At 41.8% G+C, this 22,228-nt stretch overlaps 1 protein-coding gene across 2 annotated transcripts in view; it reads right to left on the reverse strand.

The window, feature by feature from the left end:
- LOC124606866 (regulator of MON1-CCZ1 complex) overlaps nt 1–22,228 on the reverse strand; it is a 97,613-nt gene that overhangs the window by 41,871 nt on the left and 33,514 nt on the right. For both annotated transcript variants that reach the window (XM_047138953.1, XM_047138954.1), the window contains exons 8-11: nt 11,906–11,969; nt 10,040–10,145; nt 9,759–9,881; nt 8,258–8,411 (exon numbers count right to left, since the gene is read on the reverse strand). In XM_047138953.1, coding sequence (XP_046994909.1) covers nt 8,258–8,411; nt 9,759–9,881; nt 10,040–10,145; nt 11,906–11,969 — 447 coding nt within the window. The remainder of the gene's footprint in view (nt 1–8,257; nt 8,412–9,758; nt 9,882–10,039; nt 10,146–11,905; nt 11,970–22,228) is intronic.

A 22,228-nucleotide genomic window follows, 5' to 3' on the forward strand; every position in this document is an offset into this window, starting at 1 on the left:
CATGGTGTGGGGAGCGATCTCCTACACTGGCCGTACACCACTGGTGATCGTCGAGGGGACACTGAATAGTGCACGGTACATCCAAACGGTCATCGAACCCATCGTTCTACCATTCCTAGACCGGCAAGGGAACTTGCTGTTCCAACAGGACAATGCACGTCCGCATGTATCCCGTGCCACCCAACGTGCTCTAGAAGGTGTAAGTCAACTACCCTGGCCAGCAAGATCTCCGGATCTGTCCCCCATTGAGCATGTTTGGGACTGGATGAAGCGTCGTCTCACGCGGTCTGCACGTCCAGCACGAACGCTGGTCCAACTGAGGCGCCAGGTGGAAATGGCATGGCAAGCCGTTCCACAGGACTACATCCAGCATCTCTACGATCGTCTCCATGGGAGAATAGCAGCCTGCATTGCTGCGAAAGGTGGATATACACTGTACTAGTGCCGACATTGTGCACGCTCTGTTGCCTGTGTCTATGTGCCTGTGGTTCTGTCAGTGTGATCATGTGATGTATCTGACCCCAGGAATGTGTCAATAAAGTTTCCCCTTCCTGGGACAATGAATTCACGGTGTTCTTATTTCAATTTCCAGGAGTGTATAATGGAGTTGTTTTCAGTTTATTAAGTAAATACATACACTCCTGGAAATTGAAATAAGAACACCGTGAATTCATTGTCCCAGGAAGGGGAAACTTTATTGACACATTCCTGGGGTTAGATACATCACATGATCACACTGACAGAACCACAGGCACATAGACACAGGCAATAGAGCATGCACAATGTCGGCACTAGTACAGTGTATATCCACCTTTCGCAGCAATGCAGGCTGCTATTCTCCCATGGAGACGATTGTAGAGATGCTGGATGTAGTCCTGTGGAACGGCTTGCCATGCCATTTCCACCTGGCGCCTCAGTTGGACCAGCGTTTGTGCTGGACGTGCAGACCGCGTGAGACGACGCTTCATCCAGTCCCAAACATGCTCAATGGGGGACAGATCCGGAGATCTTGCTGGCCAGGGTAGTTGACTTACACCTTCTAGAGCACGTTGGGTGGCACGGGATACATGCGGACGTGCATTGTCCTGTTGGAACAGCAAGTTCCCTTGCCGGTCTAGGAATGGTAGAACGATGGGTTCGATGACCGTTTGGATGTACCGTGCACTATTCAGTGTCCCCTCGACGATCACCAGTGGTGTACGGCCAGTGTAGGAGATCGCTCCCCACACCATGATGCTGGGTGTTGGCCCTGTGTGCCTCGGTCGAATGCAGTCCTGATTGTGGCGCTAACCGCACGGCGCCAAACACGCATACGACCATCATTGGCACCAAGGCAGAAGCGACTCTCATCGCTGAAGACGACACATCTCCATTCGTCCCTCCATTCACGCCTGTCACGACACCACTGGAGGCGGGCTGCACGATGTTGGGGCGTGAGCGGAAGACAGCCTAACGGTGTGCGGGACCGTAGCCCAGCTTCATGGAGACGGTTGCGAATGGTCCTCGCCGATACCCCAGGAGCAACAGTGTCCCTAATTTGCTGGGAAGTGGCGGTGCGGTCCCCTACGGCACTGCGTAGGATCCTACGGTCTTGGCGTGCATCCATGCGTCGCTGCGGTCCGGTCCCAGGTCGACGGGCACGTGCACCTTCCGCCGACCACTGGCGACAACATCGATGTACTGTGGAGACCTCACGCCCCACGTGTTGAGCAATTCGGCGGTACGTCCACCCGGCCTCCCGCATGCCCACTATACGCCCTCGCTCAAAGTCCGTCAACTGCACATACGGTTCACGTCCACGCTGTCGCGGCATGCTACCAGTGTTAAAGACTGCGATGGAGCTCCGTATGCCACGGCAAACTGGCTGACACTGACGGCGGCGGTGCACAAATGCTGCGCAGCTAGCGCCATTCGACGGCCAACACCGCGGTTCCTGGTGTGTCCGCTGTGCCGTGCGTGTGATCATTGCTTGTACAGCCCTCTCGCAGTGTCCGGAGCAAGTATGGTGGGTCTGACACACCGGTGTCAATGTGTTCTTTTTTCCATTTCCAGGAGTGTATTTGCAGTTATTTGCAAGTTCTTAGGTAAATACATTTGTATAAACAACAGCTGCAAAGTATTTAATTTGTAAGCGTGATGTTGTCAGTGACATATGTAATATTTGTGGGAAAGGGACTGAATTGATAAATGTGGCACCTTCGTGGTGGCTGTCATTGACAGCATACTGTAAAGTTGAGTACACCAGTTTGTAGTCATTTGGAAGTGAATTAATAAATAGTAGGAAAATTACTGCACTTCTCTCACCATTAATTTTGTTATTAATGGAGTGCATAAACCGTTTCCATTCAGGAATTGTTAGCACTTGTACAGTGGGCAGCACTGAGTGAAGCCACTTAGCACACATCCACAGCATATCTTGCAAGGTGGGTATGAATATGTATGATGGAATGGGAATGATCCTGGTCAAGTCTAGAACAAGAGAATGTTGCAGTGCCTTGCTTCTCTTATGTTAAATGTCTTAAGTTGCATAACACCTAGCAGTTCAACAATTTTTGACCTAATCTATAAAAACACACAACAGTTTTCTAGTGCAAATTGTACTGAAAACTATGGAATCCCCGTATTTTCCCCCTTTCTGTTCTTGACTAGCTTTACATGAAGGACTGTTTCTGAAACTTGCTTCAAAAGCTCATCTAAGGTGAACTGGCAGTCATAATTTCCCCTCTATGGAACTCAGTATCTCTCCCCTATTGATGCAGAAATTTCTTCATCCTCAGTGCGTCCTCTTTTTCTCATTCTAGACACTGAGCCTGTAAAGAACATTTTGTAGCTACCCTCATGATATGAGTTGCTACCCAAACTATCCAAGAATTTCACTGTAATGATCAAACCAGTAGCAGTATGATGATCCACTGCTAGATGTCCCGAGGTACATGTCTTAGCTACTGTGGAACAAAGTTGCGTCGTCTGTTGTGCATGCAATTGTAAGTTGTTGAGGTGCATGTTTCAGTGCTTCTGTGAATTGTGAAACAGATAACAACAAGGAGCAATGGTTTTGGAATTCATTCTGTTTCAAGTTGAAGAAAACTGTAGCTGAAATCCAACCATGGTGACAGAGGCATCTGTTGAGTGTGCACTGGGTCAAGCAAGAATATTTGAGTAGTTCAAGTACTTCAAGGAAGGCCGAGAATCTGTGCAAGATGACAAAAATTGTGGTTGACAGTCAATACGCACAACACCAGAAATTACCATCAAAGTGCGTGATGTGATTCACAAAGGCCATAGGCAGACAATTCACTATGTTTGTAGCAGATTTGGGCTGTTATACAGTACACGTCAACAAATTCTAACCAACAAAATAAAGACAAGATGAATTGCAGAAAAGTTTGTCCCTCGCCTTCTCGGCATCAACCAACAAAACCTCAGTATTCAGATGTGCACTGAGCTGCAACAAAGAGTTTGAGAGTGTCCAAAATTCTTATCCAGAGTCATAACAGGTGATGAATCTTGGATCTACAGTTGTGACTCTGAAACAAAACAGCAGCCATCATAAAGGAAAATGACATCATCTCCAAGGCTGTAAAAACCTCAACAAGTTCACAGCAACATGAAGTCAATGCTGACCTTATTTTTGACATTTGGCCAATAGTGCTTAAGGAGTTTGTTCCACCTGGTCAGACTGTCAATGGGCAGTTTTACAGTGAGGTTTTGAGGTGACTGAGAGAAAATGTTTGGTGCATTGATGAGAGTTGTGGAAAAATAAAGATTGGTTGGTGCACCATGACAATGCACCTGCACACACCTTGCTCACTGTGAAGGAATTCCTGACCAAATGCAACATGGCAATGGTGCCCCACCCTTCCTTCTTGCCAGCCCCGTATGATTTCTACTTGTTTCTGATGATGAAAATCGCACTGAAAGGGCGACATTTTGGCTCAGTTGAAGATATCCAAGAGCAATTGCAATGGGTCCTGCAGACTTCCAGAAGTGCTTCCAAAAATGAGAACACCACTGGAATTGTTGCATACACACCAAAGGTGACTACTTTGAAGGTGATAGAGGACATTAGGAGGTAAGTACAGTTTTATTATAAAATTCTCGGATATTTTGGGTATCAGTTCATACTTTGCACCTACAGTGCGTCGATCCCCACAAAGCATGTATTTCTTTGGATAGTGTCTCCCAGTTAAACTTTCCTCTCCTGTGCAAGAACTGTATTTATATTGTCCTAAGTGAAGGACTGAGCAGTGCAAGCTTTTTGTTGCAACTGTTGAGATTTGCCATCTGTTTACCAACAAATTCATCCTCAACAGCTTTAACACAAAACAGACAGTTTTAAAACCACATTTCACTTCAGCTGAATGTAAAAGTGGGGCTCCATGTGACATTTCAGACTGTGTCTCTGAAAGAGCTTCTCTCAGAAATTTTTTCATTAAGTCAGCTCTGGTGAACTCTTTCCTGCAATATGCATGAAAAAAATGCTCATAGTCCCTGAAAACTTCAGCATTCCCATCTTTTCTCAAGTTACTTGGATTTATCAATCCAGTCTCTGTTCCATTAACATTAAATAGGTCACTGTTGACATCACACTTACAAATTAAACACTTCTCAGCCACTGTTTATATGAACTCATTCAATAACAGCACATAAGTACTCACTCAATAAACATACAGAATGACTAAGAATCAGTTTCCCCATTACAAGTATAGAACAGACTGCACAGATTTGCATACATTTTGTCCCATACTTATTTCTTGAATTAGTATTATTAGTAACTCATATCCACATTCCATTGACACATTTTGTTGAAACACACAACTTCAGATGTGCCTACACACTGCATAGCCACTGACTTGTAAGACGTGTAATGGAGCTGTTGGTATAAAATATTTCTTGTGACATATGGGGTAGAGAGAGTGGGAAGCAGCCTGCTCTGTCATGAGTTTACAGTCCCACAAAGTAGGAAAGTGCATGACCACATTCCACTGACCTTCACTATCCCCCCCCCCCCTCCTCCCTTCAACCCATTACACCACATGAACACAATTTATCCCTTAATAAAGTTCTATTGCACTTAGATGTGGTACACAAATTTAATATCTGTTCTTAACCCACTTCATTCAATAGCAAAAATTTATTTTATATATTAAAACACTGTTTTTAATAATTTCAATATTATGAAAACGACAGTTGCTACTCACCATATGGTGGAGATGCTGAGCTGCAGATAGGAATAACAAAAGACTGTCAGCAAGTAAGCTTTCGGCCAAAAGGCCTTTGTTGGACTTATACAAAACACACAATCCCCTACATTCCACAAATTATCAGTCATTAAAAATGATTAGGACCTTTTTGTACTAAGTTTAATGTAGTTTAATTTTGTGCTGTTATATGTTTTTGCTATGGTCCATGGTTTACAAGTTATTCAAGAAAAACATTAAAAAAGTTACCTCCAAATTAGCCCCCCACTTCCTGACCAACAAAGGTCTTGATTTTTACTATGTTTCTATAGTACTCCCTCCTGAGACTGTACGAAAGTTTGTGAGTACATGAATTATCTCCCCTATTTCAAGTTTTTGGGCAATGCATCTTCACAGATTGGGATAACCAACTTACTTGGGAACATCTGACTGTCATCATGCTGCCAGAGTCTCTGGTCTCTGGTATGCTGTGGCACCCTCTCAAACATTAACTGCTCCAGGAATTTCTCAATAGACTCTCAATTTTGACAACCCATGTTCATGTAACCAAAGAGATTTTAGTCACTGCCTCAGTAAAAGCTATTGCTGTACATTGTAATATTTATGGTCTCTCTGATGATTTAATCAAGCAGCATATGAAAATACTATTCTGGGCTGAATAGTACGCAGAAGTACATCTTTTCCTAATTTTGACATAAAAACTGAAGCACGGTCCTAAAAGAATGGCTACTGAGGTTGAGGTACAAGGTTAATCCTCTCCAAGAAAGGGAGTTGTAAGGATGCTCAGCAATTTAAAGATGATACATCTATAGTGCTCCTTCCTTCCTTCGGGACTACCAACTGCAAAATAGGTAGGGTCATGAGCACACAATGCCTAATATCTATTTTCTGTGTGCTTAAGAAGTCAAAAGACATGCTAGGCTTGATTCAGGACATTTTGATCTATGGATCCTTGGATTTTTCAATATTCCATATCCATGTGGAAGTAGTTGTGCCAGTTAGTCTATTGTACAGTTTCTGAACTTTGGGAAAATCAACAGTTGCTAAGCACAGCCTCACAAACAATAATAAAATTATGTTTGGTGAAATAAAATCTTGTTCTATAAATCAACCTATTGGAAATGTTACTATGATGCAAAGTTCCTTTGGACATGCATAAATGTCCAAAGGAACTTTGCATTGTAATCAGAATAATGCAGGCATGGCAATATCATATTTATCTGTCGCTACCCGGCAAGTGACTTTCAAGTACAATGTCTGACCTGTTTGGGAACACACATAATGATGTATGAGTACACATCACAGACGCATGTTTGATAACATATGGAAGTTTGGGTCTGGCCGTAAGTCGTGCATGGATAGCCGAATGGTAAGGCAACTGCAGGCGATAAGTGGGAAATCCAGGTCTGGCACAAATTTTCATTGCAGTCATTTCATTCTACAGCCAACGATTGGCCTCTTTCACAATTGCAAATTCATTTGATGTATACTGGGACAGTTGTCACCAAAGCAGCCGTAGAAATCAGAATGTGCAACAACAAATTTAACCAGGACAGCAATCTTAATGGTGCACAATATCTTAGTAGTGCATGGATGAGGGCTCTCAATACTGAGAGACTGCAAAGAATTTCATGTTCCAGCAGGCACCAACTGCATGGTAGACAAAACATGATCCCCCTTACAGCCATGATGCCAGTCAGTTGTTCCTGATGAAGATGAGGAAGATTGTCACCAAAATTTCGAGTATTCATTATGTTTTAATGCTACAGTAATATTGACAACTTTGTTCTCATATTGGTTAAGTTTTGTTACATTCAACATAAAATTTTTTAAGCTGTCATTATTGTTTTAAATTTTCCTTGATTTATAGAAACTATAGGAATACCCACATATTGAGAAATATAAGCTGCTGCTGTGAATCCACCAATAAAACAATTCGATACTATGATCATCATCTTTGCTAAATGATCCTAGAATATGTCATAATTTTTATTCCAGGAAATGTTTCACCTAATGCACAATGTGTAATAACTACTCCATACACAGTCCTGTCCTTCTACTTCATATACACACACTACAGACAAAACATTATTTTTTGTGTGTGCATTTCTCAGAATACGATAATTTCAGTTCAGAAGAGCTATCTCTGCTACAAGATGTTTATATCTTATAAATACAGTTGGCAAGTTTGAACAAACATGTGAATGAGTAGTGTTCTATAGGTAATTTAATGTAGCTAGTGCCATGACTGCCATTTGATGTCGTAAACGGTTTTCATTTCAAAAATATGCTGCAAGTATAGTTATGCGATTTTCCACATCATTCTCTTAACTTCCTTTGAATCTGGAGAGTTGATTATATTTTGTAACATCAAATGGGTGTCTTAACTCTTTAGTTTCCTGAGTTTTCTGCACACTTCATCTCCCACTAGTTGTCAGCAACAATACAATACTTGGCCTTTTGTTTTTATTCTCACTTACTCTGCACCTTATTTGATATGTTGCATGCCTTCCATCGAACATCTGAAGGTGAAAATCATGTAATCAAAATCAAAATTATCATAACTGTTCCCATCTCTTCATCATTCTCACATTCATTTGAAGGTGCTGGTAACAGAACTAAATGAAAAGTTCATATTTCTGTCTTGATTTCAGACTTAGCACTCGTTAATTTATAATAGTATCTGCTCCTTCCCAGTCCTTCAAAGTATTTCTACACTTCTAGAAAAGAAGTATCCACAACATAGATATACACATTTTTTTGTAATGGAGAGTTTCTTCTAAGTTCATAAAAAATGGAAATCAGAAAAACAAAGATGAAAAAAATGAAAATTAAAGAATGAATACAAAACACATGACTTAAGCTTCCAAAAGGTCAAATAGTTAATGAGTAATTCTCTTCTACTGCCGATAACGTTAATACAAGTGCCAGATAAAAATGAACTATTCAAACTATCATGGTGTATTATATTTGAATCTAGCATTCCAAAATATTTTGTCCTCATATACATATATATAACTCTGGAAAAAATGAAGTATTAACATCAGAATGTATACCTCTGGTCTCTTCTTCCTTACTGTGGTCAGCATATTTTGAAAAGACATTTGTGTACAGATCAGCCTGGTCTATGACAACAGATGCCTTTGGTACTGCAGGGACAGTAGGTTTGGCTGAACTTACACTCAGACCAGTTGATGCCGGGGTTCCCATCTGGTTAACATAGTTTTTGTTACAAGACTTAGTGACAAACAATTCCAAATTACATTAATATAGGTTAGAAAATTACGTCATGTTCAAGAATATTATCACAAAAAAGCTGCAAAGAAAAATGATAATAAAGCCTAAATCTTCTCTACTGTACTCTGTAAATCACTATAAAGTGAATGGTAGAGGATACTCTATATTATATCAGGTATTACGGTTTCTTTCTATTTCATATGCACGTGGACTACAAGAAGAATAACTGCTTATGTGCCTCAGGTGGAGCATTAGTTATTTTAATTTTACCTTCATAGTGTCACTGGGACCAAAAAAATTAAGGTGAAGAATTTTGTTTCTGTTCTGGAACTATTTCTTGGATTTTATGAGTAAATTTTTGGAATGTATTAGGAATCCTTATGCAACAGCCAGCCATTTGTTATTTTTCGTATCTCTATTATATTTTCCTGTGAGGCAACCAAACCTTTGAAACTTCTTGGCAGGTTAAAACTGTGTGAAAGACTAGGACCCAGTGTCCTCATGTGCAATGTTTTTACAGACTGAACTATGCAGGCATTGCACACAACTTGGTCTCTAATCTATATTTTTGCCAGTACCCGCTCCAGCATTCCAAACTTGACAGAAGCCATCATGCAAACCTTGGAAGAAAGGATATGCAAAGAAACAGCTAAACTGTGGTCTATGGGATTGTCTCCAGAATGAATCTTTTTAGTATGCAGTGGACTCTGCACTATGAAACTTCATGGTAGATGAAAACTGTGTAGTGACAGGGGCTCAAACCTGACACCTTGAGGATGGGTTGTGAATTATGCCTGTGTAGTTCAGTTGGTAAGAGATTCCTTGCACAAGGCAACATTTGAGATTCTAGTCCGAGTCTGGCACACAGTTTTAATTTGCAAGGAGTTTCAAAACAATGCACACACTGCTGCAGACAGAAAGATACATGTTGGACAACTGTGACTGCTCATTCTGTACTTCACTGTATACACTCAATGAGGTGTTGGTCCAACATGATACGCATCTCTCACACTTTAACAGTATAGGCCATACAAGAGTTTCATATGCAACCTCTGTGGCAGATAAGCTTCAGATGTTGAGATATGCTGCTCTTGTCAGAAAAGTCCATACCAACATTCAAGGCAGACAGTAAAATTAATTTATTGTATAAGGGCTTAAAATACTGGATTATGTACAGAGGCATTGTCATTTTTCTTGTGTTCCATTTGTAGGTAGAACAGAGAAAGAAGTGACAAATAAATGAAAAGTACTCTCCACCACATAGTATACCAAGGATTGTGGAGTTTAATGGGAGATTTCTTTTAATGATTATATATTTACCTGGCTCTGCATTTCGACTTCCAAAAAACTCCAGTAAACATCATTCAAGTGATCAAATAGCTCTGATATGACTACAAGATAAGCACGGTTTTGTTCTGTGGGTTTTAAAATATCTTGTAAAACCTGAGAGGAGAAAATACATAAAGTATGTTACAGCCTGATACTATCAGTGCACAAGAATAATAAATAAAATTAAAAAGTATCACTGGTACTTTTACATTTAATTAAAATATGCATATAACTCAGAGAAAGAAAAAAATAGGTACATAAAACACACCTACTTGGATGATGACTGACTTGGAATCTTTGCGCTGCATGAGGAAATCCACAAGCAAACACCTGTCAGGTATTAGCTCTACCAGTGGCTCCAGATTAAGTTCAACATACCTAAAACAAACCCTGAGCTGTCAATGTAATTTCACAAAGTCTTAAAATTCTAATAGACTATTAACAAAGGCTGATAAAGGTGTTTAGAAACATTTAGTGGAGGGGAATGGGGTGATATCGTAATTTTTCCAGTTCATCTCTAAGCATCTACAATATTTGTTAAAGGTAGGAAACAAGAGAACATGTAAATGTCTGATAGCCCTGTAATGGTAATAATGTGTAACTCAGCCTGAAAACTGCCAAACTACAAACTATAAGGTATTATTTTTTTATTTTTTACTTAACCACTTAATTTAAAATACAACCATAACTGGTTTCAACCTTTATTTGACAATGCATGAATCCTTATTCATCTAATGGCACCCTTAGAATCTGTAAATGGCTTTTGAAGGCTGAAACTGGTTGTGGTTGTAACAAAAAAAGTGACTGAGTAAAAAAAAAAGTAATAATACCTTACAATAGGTCAATAACTGTCTCTGGAAATGGAATGTCATTTTTTCTACAAATTGTATTCAAACAAAATTTCCTGAAATGTTAAAACTGTATGCTGGACCAGGACTCATTATAAAATTTTTGACTTTTGTACAGAGTGCTCATACCAGGTGAGGCATCTCACCACACATTATGGTGGCCAAGGCGCAGCACCTCTCTCTCTCCCTCCCTCCCTCCCTCTCTCTCTCTCTCTCTCTCCCCCCCCCCTCTCTCCCTCCCTCCCTCCCCCCCCTCTCTCTCTCTCTCTCTCTCTCTCTCTCTCTCTCTCTCTCTCTCCCCCCCCCCCCTCTCTCAACCTCTCTCTTATCATCCTGCATACCTTGTGTGTTCACACCCCATTTAGCAATGACACAGTGGCAAGTGATATAGCTGCAGTCCACAGAGTGCTTCTGGCATGATTCTTCCACTCTACCCAACAATTACAGTTAATGAACTTTTGTACCCAGAACTCTTTTACAGTGAGCCAACTGTGTCTCTTCCCTTTCCGCTTTTCCCAACGATGCTTGATTTTTGGAAATAATTATTTCTTTGACATGCCATCCACAAATCAAGTTATGATTGTACTAACAACTTTGCAGTGCAGGCACTATTCTGACCACAGTCCTCAGTATAAAATACTAGGAATGAATGCTATGTGCATATTATTTTGTACTGCTGGTGATGAGTGTATGTGATGGCAAGCTTAATCCAAATAGCCACCACATTTGATGAGAGCTGACAAGTGATTTTTTTCTGGATAGATGAGTCATGGTAGCAGCATAATTTTACAATCAACTAAGAGAGGTTTACAAATATGAGCCAGTGAGCAATTTTAAATTTTACCTGTGATTGCAGCTTTCTCAACATATTCTAATGATAAGATCTTCTCAGGTGATCAGCTGAGGGGTGCGTCATCTTCTCACAATGTTTCAATGAGTTTTGTACCCACCATCTTCAGGCAAAGACGGGTATGAAACTCACTGAAATGTTGCAACAAGATGATGCCACCACTCGCTTATCACCTAAGAAAATTTTATCAAGATTTTATGTTCACTTCACACTGTGAGGATTTCCACAGGAAAGGACAAATTGAGCACACACTTAAGTGACGGAGGAATTGGTGGATGTTCTGATGTAGTGATTAGGTTACATTGAAAACATTTCACGATGGTGACACAAGCAATTCATGAAAACGTATTTAGACTGGATTTTATCAGAAAATGTGAGCTATTTCATCAGTCCTCAACATAAAAATGAAACAGTTAAAAAATGTGTTTAATTTCACTTACCATAGACACCCTATTTTGGCATCAATTACAATATTTGGCTGAAACAAAATCCAGTTAGGAGAGTATGGACAAAGTTAAGAAAAATTTATAACAAGATTGGAACATTAAAATTGAGCACATACCAAAATGTTTAATAACTACCTTTAGGTGGAAACATTAATCTAAATTATGGGGTGGAATATAACAATATTTCATTATACATTTACAATCTATCCTGGATTTTCCAGGGTGGAATGTAATATGCATAGATGATAATATGTCACTATTCACAAAGTAGATATGGTATTAAAAAAAAGTTGCATGTAAAAAAGACAGCTTAGCTTTCACACTAATCCTTCATTTGTGTTACCACAAATACATTTGCGTTACCACACATAGCCACTATTAATGTTTTCCTATCTTCTATACATTACTGTTTATCATTACCTCTAATTGATGAATAGCATTCACTATTATTTTCAAGTAGATGTTTCTCAATACTGCACAAATAGAAAAATAAGGTGAACATTAAAAGCATATAAATATAAGCCACTGTTGTTTATTCAAGTCTTTACCACTCCACACACTCTAAGAGATTTTTCTGTTGCTGCTATTGTAAAATTTAAACAATGATAAAATTATGAAGATACAGAATGCCTGGGCAGAACTTCATGAGGTACAATTCCTAGTGCTGCTAACAGGAACATTTAAATGTAGAAAATAGTAACCCTAGCTTCCACCTTTTTGGAGGAAAAAGGGACTGGTTGGGGAAGGTTGAAAAACAGAGTTAGGCAAGTCACTCAGGTCCATCTGCTGTGAGAATGACGTGAAGCAAAGGCAATTATGTAGTGTTTACACTTTGGGATACTTCTCTCCAAAAAAAAAAGTGCAGTTGAAACAAATAAATCCCTTAAATCCCTTGACGACCATCTGCAACTTGCAAAGTGGACATAACAATTTGCAAAAGAATCACAATCCACTGAATCCCCAAGTTTACAGTGTTACATGCTGGGAATATTATTAGAGAAAAACAAACTAACCTGGCAAGTCAAGTGTGAGTAAGAAACAAAAACATTAAATGTGCAAAATAATTTCAGTATTCATACTAAGTGAAATCACAATACTGAGTTTTGTTTGTCAGGAACAACTGATTGTCATAATTGCTGTGTTGTGGCTTTGTGATAGGTCGACAACTGGTCAACCTACGTCATTGTGACAACATGTTGCCAGAGACTGCAGTATCTCTTGTACTAATAGCACTTATTGGAACATAAACAGCTCAACTCGATGAATTTCTCTGTAATCTCCAATGTCAAGAGCCCAACTCCATGCACCCTTAAAATTATAGCTCCTGTCCCAGCACAAGCTATAGCTGTACCTCCTGACCTATACTGCCTTTTTCATGAGAGATTCCCATATGCCAACACATCAGGCAAGATTTTTATGTTATCAAACATAACTCTATGTTTATTCATGAAAGAACACTCATCAATTGCTGATTTTTCTAAATTATGATCATTAATTACTTTTTTAAATAGGGGTCCATAGCTTCCATAATTAAAAAAAAAAAAAGAAAGAAAAAACATGTCACATTGCTTTTAGCTATTATTGTTTTATCATAAAATGTAAGCTTTCACGGCTGGTACTGACATCATTTAAAATTTCAGGCTATTAGGCTGTGCTCGATGTATAAAACTTTCTCCTAAAGTTTCGTCTCTGACTGCAGGAGACATCTTCAGAGATAGAATGGTGAACTGCAACCAAAACTTGATGGAGTGCCAAATATATAGGCAGTGTAGATGGCAGCACAATCTATCATGTGATGTCAGCTATGACATTACCACTGATAAGGCCAACATTCTCAATTAAAAGTAATGGACTGTCATTCTTACATTGCAAGGTTGACATTATTAGTAATGCTATGCATGTTGTGACTGGAATACAGTTGATGGTCTAACATTCAGGACTATGAAAATTACAGCAGCGACATCAATTAATACACAGAAGAAGAAGTTCGCTAGTCTACAGAAGAAAAGTCAGTAGCTTCAATTGAGGATAATTCTTGAACTGTTATTAATCTGTCTGGTAAAAATTTGACTGAAGCTGAAATTTCTGTTCAACCAAAAGAAATAATTTTGCTATGACGCCTTTAAAAGTATCCACGGAAGATATTATAGCAAATATTGAGACAGGGATCCATCAGCTTCCACAGCAATTGGCTGATGTAATTAGGATGGAAACAGCTAGAAATTTACGTACATGTAAGCCACCTAACAGAAATGTGTCACAAGCACAAAGGACAGCACTGAGGGATATCAATGCAGATAAAAACATTATCTTTCTTACCGCAGACAATGGTAATTCCACGGTCCTGACGAGGAGTGAGGACTATCATGGAAAGATTAATAATATTTTGGATTCCACTAATTATAAAAAAAAATTCAGAAGGATCCAACTGCAAAGATTTTAAAAATCATTAATTGAATGGTGGAAGCTTCTTCACTCTCCTCTGACGATAACATGCTACTCTGCAAAACAAAGGTGTTTCTGCCTAGGCTCTATGGATTACCCAAAGTGCACAAGCCACAGATTCCTAAGAAACCTATTGTGAGGGCTGTAGGGTCTCCCATTCATCAATTAGCTAGACACCTTGCCTCACTACTGCAACTTTACGTTGTGGAACTGATAGTAATATTAAAAATTCATTTCATAGACAAATTAAAAGAAATGCATGTGGGAAAAAGGTGATAGCGTTGTTAGTTTTTATGCCGTGTTGGTATTTACCATGAATCCAGTAAACAAAGCTATCTCATGTACAGATAATACTTTTCCAGCAGATATTGTGGACTTATTCAGATACTGCCACACCACGGCCTATTTTTGAAACAATAATGATTTTTATGAATAGATTGATGGGTTGCCTATGGGCTTGTCCTCTTAATCTGGCTGTTGCCAATATGTTTATGGAGAACTTTGAACAACAGGCATTGCAGACAGCCATGTCGATGATACTTTCGTAGTATGGACACATGGTGCAGAGGAACTGGATGTCTTCCTGATACATCTCAACAGTAGCAATCCCAAGATACAATTTACTATGGAGACAGAAAAGAGGCCAGCTGAATTTCATGGATATGTTTGTTAACAAGTGAGGGGCTGGACATTGACCCATATAGTATACAGAAAAGCCACACTTAGTGACTGTTACCTGCATAAGGACCACATCAGTCTAAAAAGAGGTATGATTAAAAACTTGGTAGTTTGGTGCATAAAATTTGTGAACCAATCTACTTAAAAGATGAGCCTGAACATCTACAGTCAACATTTAAGAAGAATGGTTATTCTAACAAGGAGACAGATAGAGCATTTCACTCTAGAGAGAGAATCAAGACCGATGAGGAAAGATGGCTGTTCAAAGGGAAAGTTTTCCTTCCATTCATCAGTATAATTACAAATCACATTGGGATAGGGTTGAGTAAGTACAGTGTGGAAACTGCATTCAGACCCTCCAGAAGACAAAGGAATGTTTAAGAGCGTCAAAAGACATACAATATCCTGTGGCTACACCAGGTGTACATAAAATTCTTTGTAGTTGTGGACTAGTTTATATTGATACCACAAAAAGGAATGCTAACTCGTCTCGCTGAACACAAGAGGAATTGCACCTGGGACATACAGATGAATCATCCATAGTGGAACATCTTTACTACAGCGAGGGGGGATCATGAAATAAAATTCACTGAGATGAGTGTTATATTGAAAATACCTCATTATTATACACATATGTACAGAGAGGCTACTTAAATTTATAAACATCATAATAATTTTAATAGAAAAGATGAAGGTGTTAAATCAGATAAAATTTGGATGTCAACTTTGCAACGTAAGAATAACGATTGATCACTTTGAATTGAGCATGTTAGCATTTCCAGAGACAATCTCATAACCAATGTCACATGATAGACTGTGGTGCCCTCTACATTACCTATGTATTCGGCACTCATTTGAGATAAGGTAGCAGTTCTCCATTTTACCTCTGAAGATGTCTCACGCAGTCGGAGAGGAAATGTTAGAAGAAAGTGTTATACATCGACCACGGTCTAATAGCCTGGAAGTTTTAAATGAGTTTATTGTTTTATTTCACAACTGCAGTTTCAGCATTTGTGCCATTTTGAAGCAAAAGATTTTTGACATACAGGTTGATGACAAATTGTATGTCAAAAATCTTATGCTTGGAAATGGCACAAATGCCAAAACTGCAATAATAATATAAAACAGTAACAGCTGAAAGCAATATAACATAACTTTTATTCCAATTAAAATAACTTCATGATTTGCAGATTTCATTGGTGGGGGGAGGGGGAGAGCAGTGCTGCCAGGCTACCAGACAGCCATGCTTCACAAGACACAGCAACTAACTACAAAACAGGCAACAAAGTGAGCATGTGACACTCAAAAATGAACTATGGTTGCCTGGCAGGTAGCCTCTACCACTCACCTTGCTAAAATGACAAATGTGCCGCTGGTGTTGTCTACAACATTTGGAACCTGTATGGCCTGACTGACCAACACAGTGGTATCTGCACTGACAAGAGATGATGTAAATTCAAAAGACACTGAATAGAAGAGATCCTCAACCACGTGCAGATCTTTTTATGATCTGACTACTACATAAAATTATAGTAAGATGGAAGGCCATCAACACAAGAAATGAGCTACTTTTTGCATACTTATTGTTCACTTTTAATATAACATTTCTTGGGTAATATTTTAAGGATTAGCAAGATGACACAATTTTGTTTGCTGTCTGCACCTGAAGAATATGATTTCTACATGTTGTACAAAAACAGATAGGTACTAACAAGGTAAAAAGTTTTGATCTTCTGGTAAGGTTAAATGGAGTAGCTCCTTCAGGATAAGTAAGATGTGGTAATGGACTTCTCTATGATTCTCTTATCCACTTGGCAACTCTTGTTGCTGAGGATTACAAACAGCGGAAGAATTTCAGAGACATCACTAAGAACTTAATTTCATTGTATTCACGAAATATTATTCACACAAAAATCAAACAACAGAAAATCCAGGATGGAATGTAACAATATTGGAGAAGGAAATCTTTGCAATCTGGATTGAAGGTGAGGACACCCTATCCTCATTCTTCCAAAACCTCAACAACTTCTCCCCCATTTGCTTCACCTGGTACTACTCAACCCTACAAGCCACCTTCCTAGATGTTGACCTCCACCTCAGAGATTGCTATATCAGTACCTCCGTCCATATCAAACCTACTAAACCACTTCAACAGCTGCCACCCATTTCATACCAAGAAGTCCCTTCCATGAAGCCTAGCCATCCATGGTTGTCACATCTGCAGTGACAAGCACTCCCTCTCAAAATATACTGAGGGTCTCACTGAAGCTTTCACTGACCATAATTATCCTCCCAACCTTGTACAAACACAAATCTCCCATACCTTATCTTTCCAGTCTCCCACCACCTCCTTACACAACCCTTGCTCCCAATCCCTTACTCATGGCTCATACCCCTGTAATAGACCTAGATGCAAGACCTGTCCCATACATCCTCCTACCACCACCTACTCCTGTCCGGTCACTAACATCACCTATCCCATCAAAGGCAGGGCTACCTGTGAAACCAGTCATGTGATTTACAAGCTAATCTGCAACCACTGTGCTGCATTCTATGTAGGCATGACAACCAACAAGCTGCCTGTCCAGATGAATGGCCACCGACAAACTGTGGCCAAAAAACAAATGGACCATCCTGTTGCTGAACATGCAGCCAAACACGATATTCCTCATCTCAATGACTGCTTCACAGCCTATGCCTTATGGATCCTTCCCACCAACACCAGCTTTTCTGAATTGCGCAGGTGGGAACTTCCCTGCAATACACACTACGTTCCCGTAACCCTCCTGGCCTCACCCTTCATTAGTCACTGTCCTCACCCATCCAGCCCCCTCCCTGTTCCCATTCCAACACTACACAGCCATTATTTCACCGCCACACCCAGTCTTCTAATTTCGTTTTATTTCTCTCCTTTCTGTTACTTACCTCCCTCCCCCTCCCCACCTTCTCTCCTGCCCTCCATCTAAACTGCAGCACTTCACTGTCCACCACCCCCCATCATAATATCCCTCCCCCTCCCCTCCCCAGCCTCCTCCTTACACCCATCCAGCCGCCACACCCATCATGCACTGGTGTTGCTGCCCACAGTGTGGTTTCAGTTGTCTGAGACTGCAGACGTGTGTGCAAGTTGTGTTTGCCTGAGTGTGTGTATGTGTGACTATTGCTGACAAAGGCCTTAATGGCCGAAAGCTATAATTGTGTGAGTCTTTTTGATGTGCCCATCGTGACTCAGCATCTCCACTATATGGTGAGTAGCCACTTTCCTTCTCTAATATTGTTGTTCATACAAAAATTTATTCTCATGCTGAAACTACTGTTGTAAGTGCAAAAATGTTTCCCCAGATCTAAAGTCATAATCATAAACTATACTTAGAAAATCATTGTAAAAGCAGTTCCAATGCATAACAAACTTTAACTGCAATTTTTGACATTATTGAAAACTGTTGTTTCTAAATTAAGATGACTAAATAACAACAAAATGAGATGGACAGATTGCTACTCATCAGTGAGCAGCAGACAAGCATACTGACAGACGACTGTTAGATACTGTATGCCATCAGATAATGTTTAAAAAAACACACACACACATTAACACACACACACACACACACACACACACACACACACACACACACTTATACACCCATAACACAATACACATTGCCAAATGCTACGGCTTGCGTGCATTTTTCTATATCTGGAGGAGGACACTGTCCTATAGCTTATAATGTCTAGCAGTCTTCTTTCAATGTGCCTTTTTTCTGCTCAATACCTCTTATATGCTGTAAGCAGCAATCTAATCTAGCCGCTTCATGTCATTACTACATCCCAGATTTTCCATTGTTTAAGAGGATTAAAAATGCAAATGAGCTACATAAACATTCCCCAAATGAAAATACATCAAATGTCTGTACTTTGGCATCAGCTCTGATGGACTGAGGGTTGAACTAAGACCCTTCTAGTCACCGATACGCATAGTGTCTACTGTCACCAAGCACCACCAGTCAGATATTGGAGACCAATGTTCTCTCTCTGGATGCATCACCAGTTGTTGTTGGGGCATGCCACCAACACACTGAGCTTGCAGTATTGCCCTTCCAGTCTGCAGCACCAGCAACTGATGCAGCTCCATCACTCTGCTTCCATGCCACAACGAGGAATAGCAGCCACAGGAAGGTATACAACATCACTTTCCCAATGGGACTGTGGGTTTGATGCTTGCCCCTGTCTGTTGGACATGGCATTGGATCTCCACTGTAAGCTGAACCTAAGATGTTGTCATCCTACAGTGTTACATTTGGTGTCTGAAGAGATAGTGGGGGCTACGTGTGGTGTTGGACATCATTTACATTGAAAATGCAGAGCAACAATGGCGCATCCAGATGCAAATGCAATTCATTGACAGTGTTCAGCAGAAGTGTGCAAGTAAGTGCCAATTACAAATATTGTATGGGCTTGTTGGGTCTTTCCTCCTCCCCCCCCCCCCCCCCCCGCCCCTCCCACTTAGTGGTATTCCTTGTGTAGTTGTTTTCCTTTCAGCGTCTGATGGTAACACATTTTGAGCAAGATGACATCAGGTACTGAGAGTAAGAACGTGACCATCCAGGAGCAGTCACCCAGATGTGAGATGACAGCTTTGAGTTGCACAAGGAACCAGAGCAGTTAGAGAAGAAGAGAAGGAGACAGCCTCTCCTAGTGTACTCATACCCTTCTTAGATGTTAGCACTGCCACATCAGTGATTGTTTAGGCAAGTAGGGAAGATGCTTTTGTAGTAACACAATTCACAATGTCCGTCACACTTCACATGTTGTAGACTGGGAACTGTCCGCTTGGCATGCCCAATGTAAACTGACTGGGCACGGCCCATGCTGCTTGAGTTGTTGTTCCGCCGGCAGAGGGCGCGGCCGAATTCTCGCGTGTCGTCTGGTGGACGGGACTTTACCTGCGACAACTACTGTCCTTGACGCGCCGTGCTGATGTGCGCCTCCCGCGATCTTTCTGGTGGCTACTGCACTCCTCCTCCTTCGGGGGGTGAAGCCACTGTGATTCACTGCGTCGGAAGGTGGAGCATCGTGCAGTAGCGATAACCACCGAGTCCATTGGAAGGCTGGAGTCGGGGGGGATCTGCCAACCCTCGAGCCGGAACCTTCGAATACGGTTGGAAGTGACCCACATGAAGAGGCCCCCGTCGTCCCACCACCGCAGCCCAGGACAGAACGAGCGACAAGCCATCAAACTCCGGATCCCAGTCCACCTCGGGAGGGGCAAGACCCAGTGGTGGGGACGATGGGGAAGGGATGACCACAGGTGAGCCAGCCTCCTGAGAAACCGGGCCTGCGAGGGGGGCCGGCTCTCGCCGGGGCATCTCTAACGATGGTGATGCCCGCGCTGGTGCTACTGGAGGCCGCCAAGGCGGAGAACCATCGCAGTGTGGTGGAGTCACAGGTGGGAGGGGCGGTAGCGTCCCCTGAGAAAACAACACGGGTGCCGGCAATGGGGAGGCCAGCACCCGAGGGGTTGGAGGGTGGGTGCCCAAATGTGGACGTAGCTGATTTTGGCGACGACGTACCTCCCAGTCCCCCGCCTGCAAGGTATAGAGCCAGCGGCCATTGCGATGCAGGACCACCGCCAGTATCCAACGTGGATTGCGACCAAACTCACGTGCCCAGACCGACATATCCGGTGGAAAGCCGAGTACCCCATTCTGCGAAGACTGGCGAGGACTAGGCCGGAGGAGGTGCACCAGAGTCCTAGGTTGGCGCCCGTGGAGGAGCTCTGCAGGGCTGCGTTCTCCCATCCGTGTGGTCCAGTATGCCGTCAGGAAAAACGTCAACACCTCCTCTGCAGGAAATTCATGCACATACTTTTGCATCTGCGTCTTAAGTGTTTGCACCATGTGCTTGGCTTCCCCATTCGATTGTGGATGAAAGGGGGGAGAGCAAACATGCCAAATACCGAAGCGCCTACAAAAATCCTGGAAGGTCTGCGAAATAAACTGAGGTCCATTGTCCGATACCAGGGTGACTGGCAGACCTTCCACAGAAAAGATGTTTGCTAGTGCCTGGATTGCAACTTCTGAAGTGGTTGAGAAGCAGTGAACCACATATGGAAATCGGGAATAAGCATCAATGATAATGAGCCAAAAGCCATTGAGAAACGGGCCCGCAAAATCTATGTGAACACGTTCCTATGCCTGGGTTGCAGGCGGCCATGAAGAGAATGCTGACCTGGGAGACGCCTGTTGGCTCGCACACTGGGAACAGGCGGCCACCAAGTGCTCAATTTCTCTGTCAATACCGGGACAGTACACATGTCTGCGAGCCAAGGTTTTAGTACGGGAAACACCCCAGTATCCCTCATGTAATAACGTGAGGACCTCCCTTCGCAAACTTGCAGGAACAAACACGCGAGGAGCTGTATCATCAGTAGCCAGAAGGAGAACTCCTTCCAAGACTGAGAGGCGGTCTCGTAGAACAAAATAATTACGAAGAGGGTCCGAGGCCTGACCTGGAGGTCGGGACAACCACCCCTGCTGAACGAGGTGAACTACTTGCTGGAGAACCGGGTCAGCTGCCATTTCCCTGGCGACTTGAGAACTAGTGATCAGGAAGCCATCAACTGCTTGGCGGGATGCCACATCCAACTGAAAACACATAATCTCCTCCCGATCGAACTTAGGATCACCAGAAGACGGGAAAGAGTGTCGGCATTAGCATGTTGTCCAGTAGGGCAAAAATGAATGTCATAATGGAACAAGGCCCAGCGCTGCAGTCTGTGGGCCACCCTATCTGGAATCTGAGAGGCGGGGCCAAATAACGATATTAATGGCTTATGGTCAGTGATTAACTGAAACTTCGTGCCATACAAGAAAGGGTGAAGCTTGGTAACAGCGTAGACAATGGCCAAAGCCTCTTTTTCCACCTGGAAATAATGGGCCTGCGCGGGACTAAGAGTTTTAGATGCAAACGCCAGTGGCTGCTTGGAGCCATCCGCGTTGCAATGGGCCAGGACCGCCCCCACCCCATACTGTGAAGCATCTGTAGCCAGGACCAATGGCTTATTGGGGTCAAAAGTAACCAAACAAGGCGCTGACGTGAGGAGGCCCTTCAACGAGATGAACGCTCACTCGCATGCAGGCAACCAATCAAAAGGAACACCCTTGCACAGAAGGCAGTGCAGGGGGCGGGCTATGG

Source organism: Schistocerca americana, chromosome 3 (genome assembly GCF_021461395.2).
Source record: "Schistocerca americana isolate TAMUIC-IGC-003095 chromosome 3, iqSchAmer2.1, whole genome shotgun sequence".
NCBI classification, from domain to species: Eukaryota; Metazoa; Arthropoda; class Insecta; order Orthoptera; family Acrididae; genus Schistocerca; species Schistocerca americana.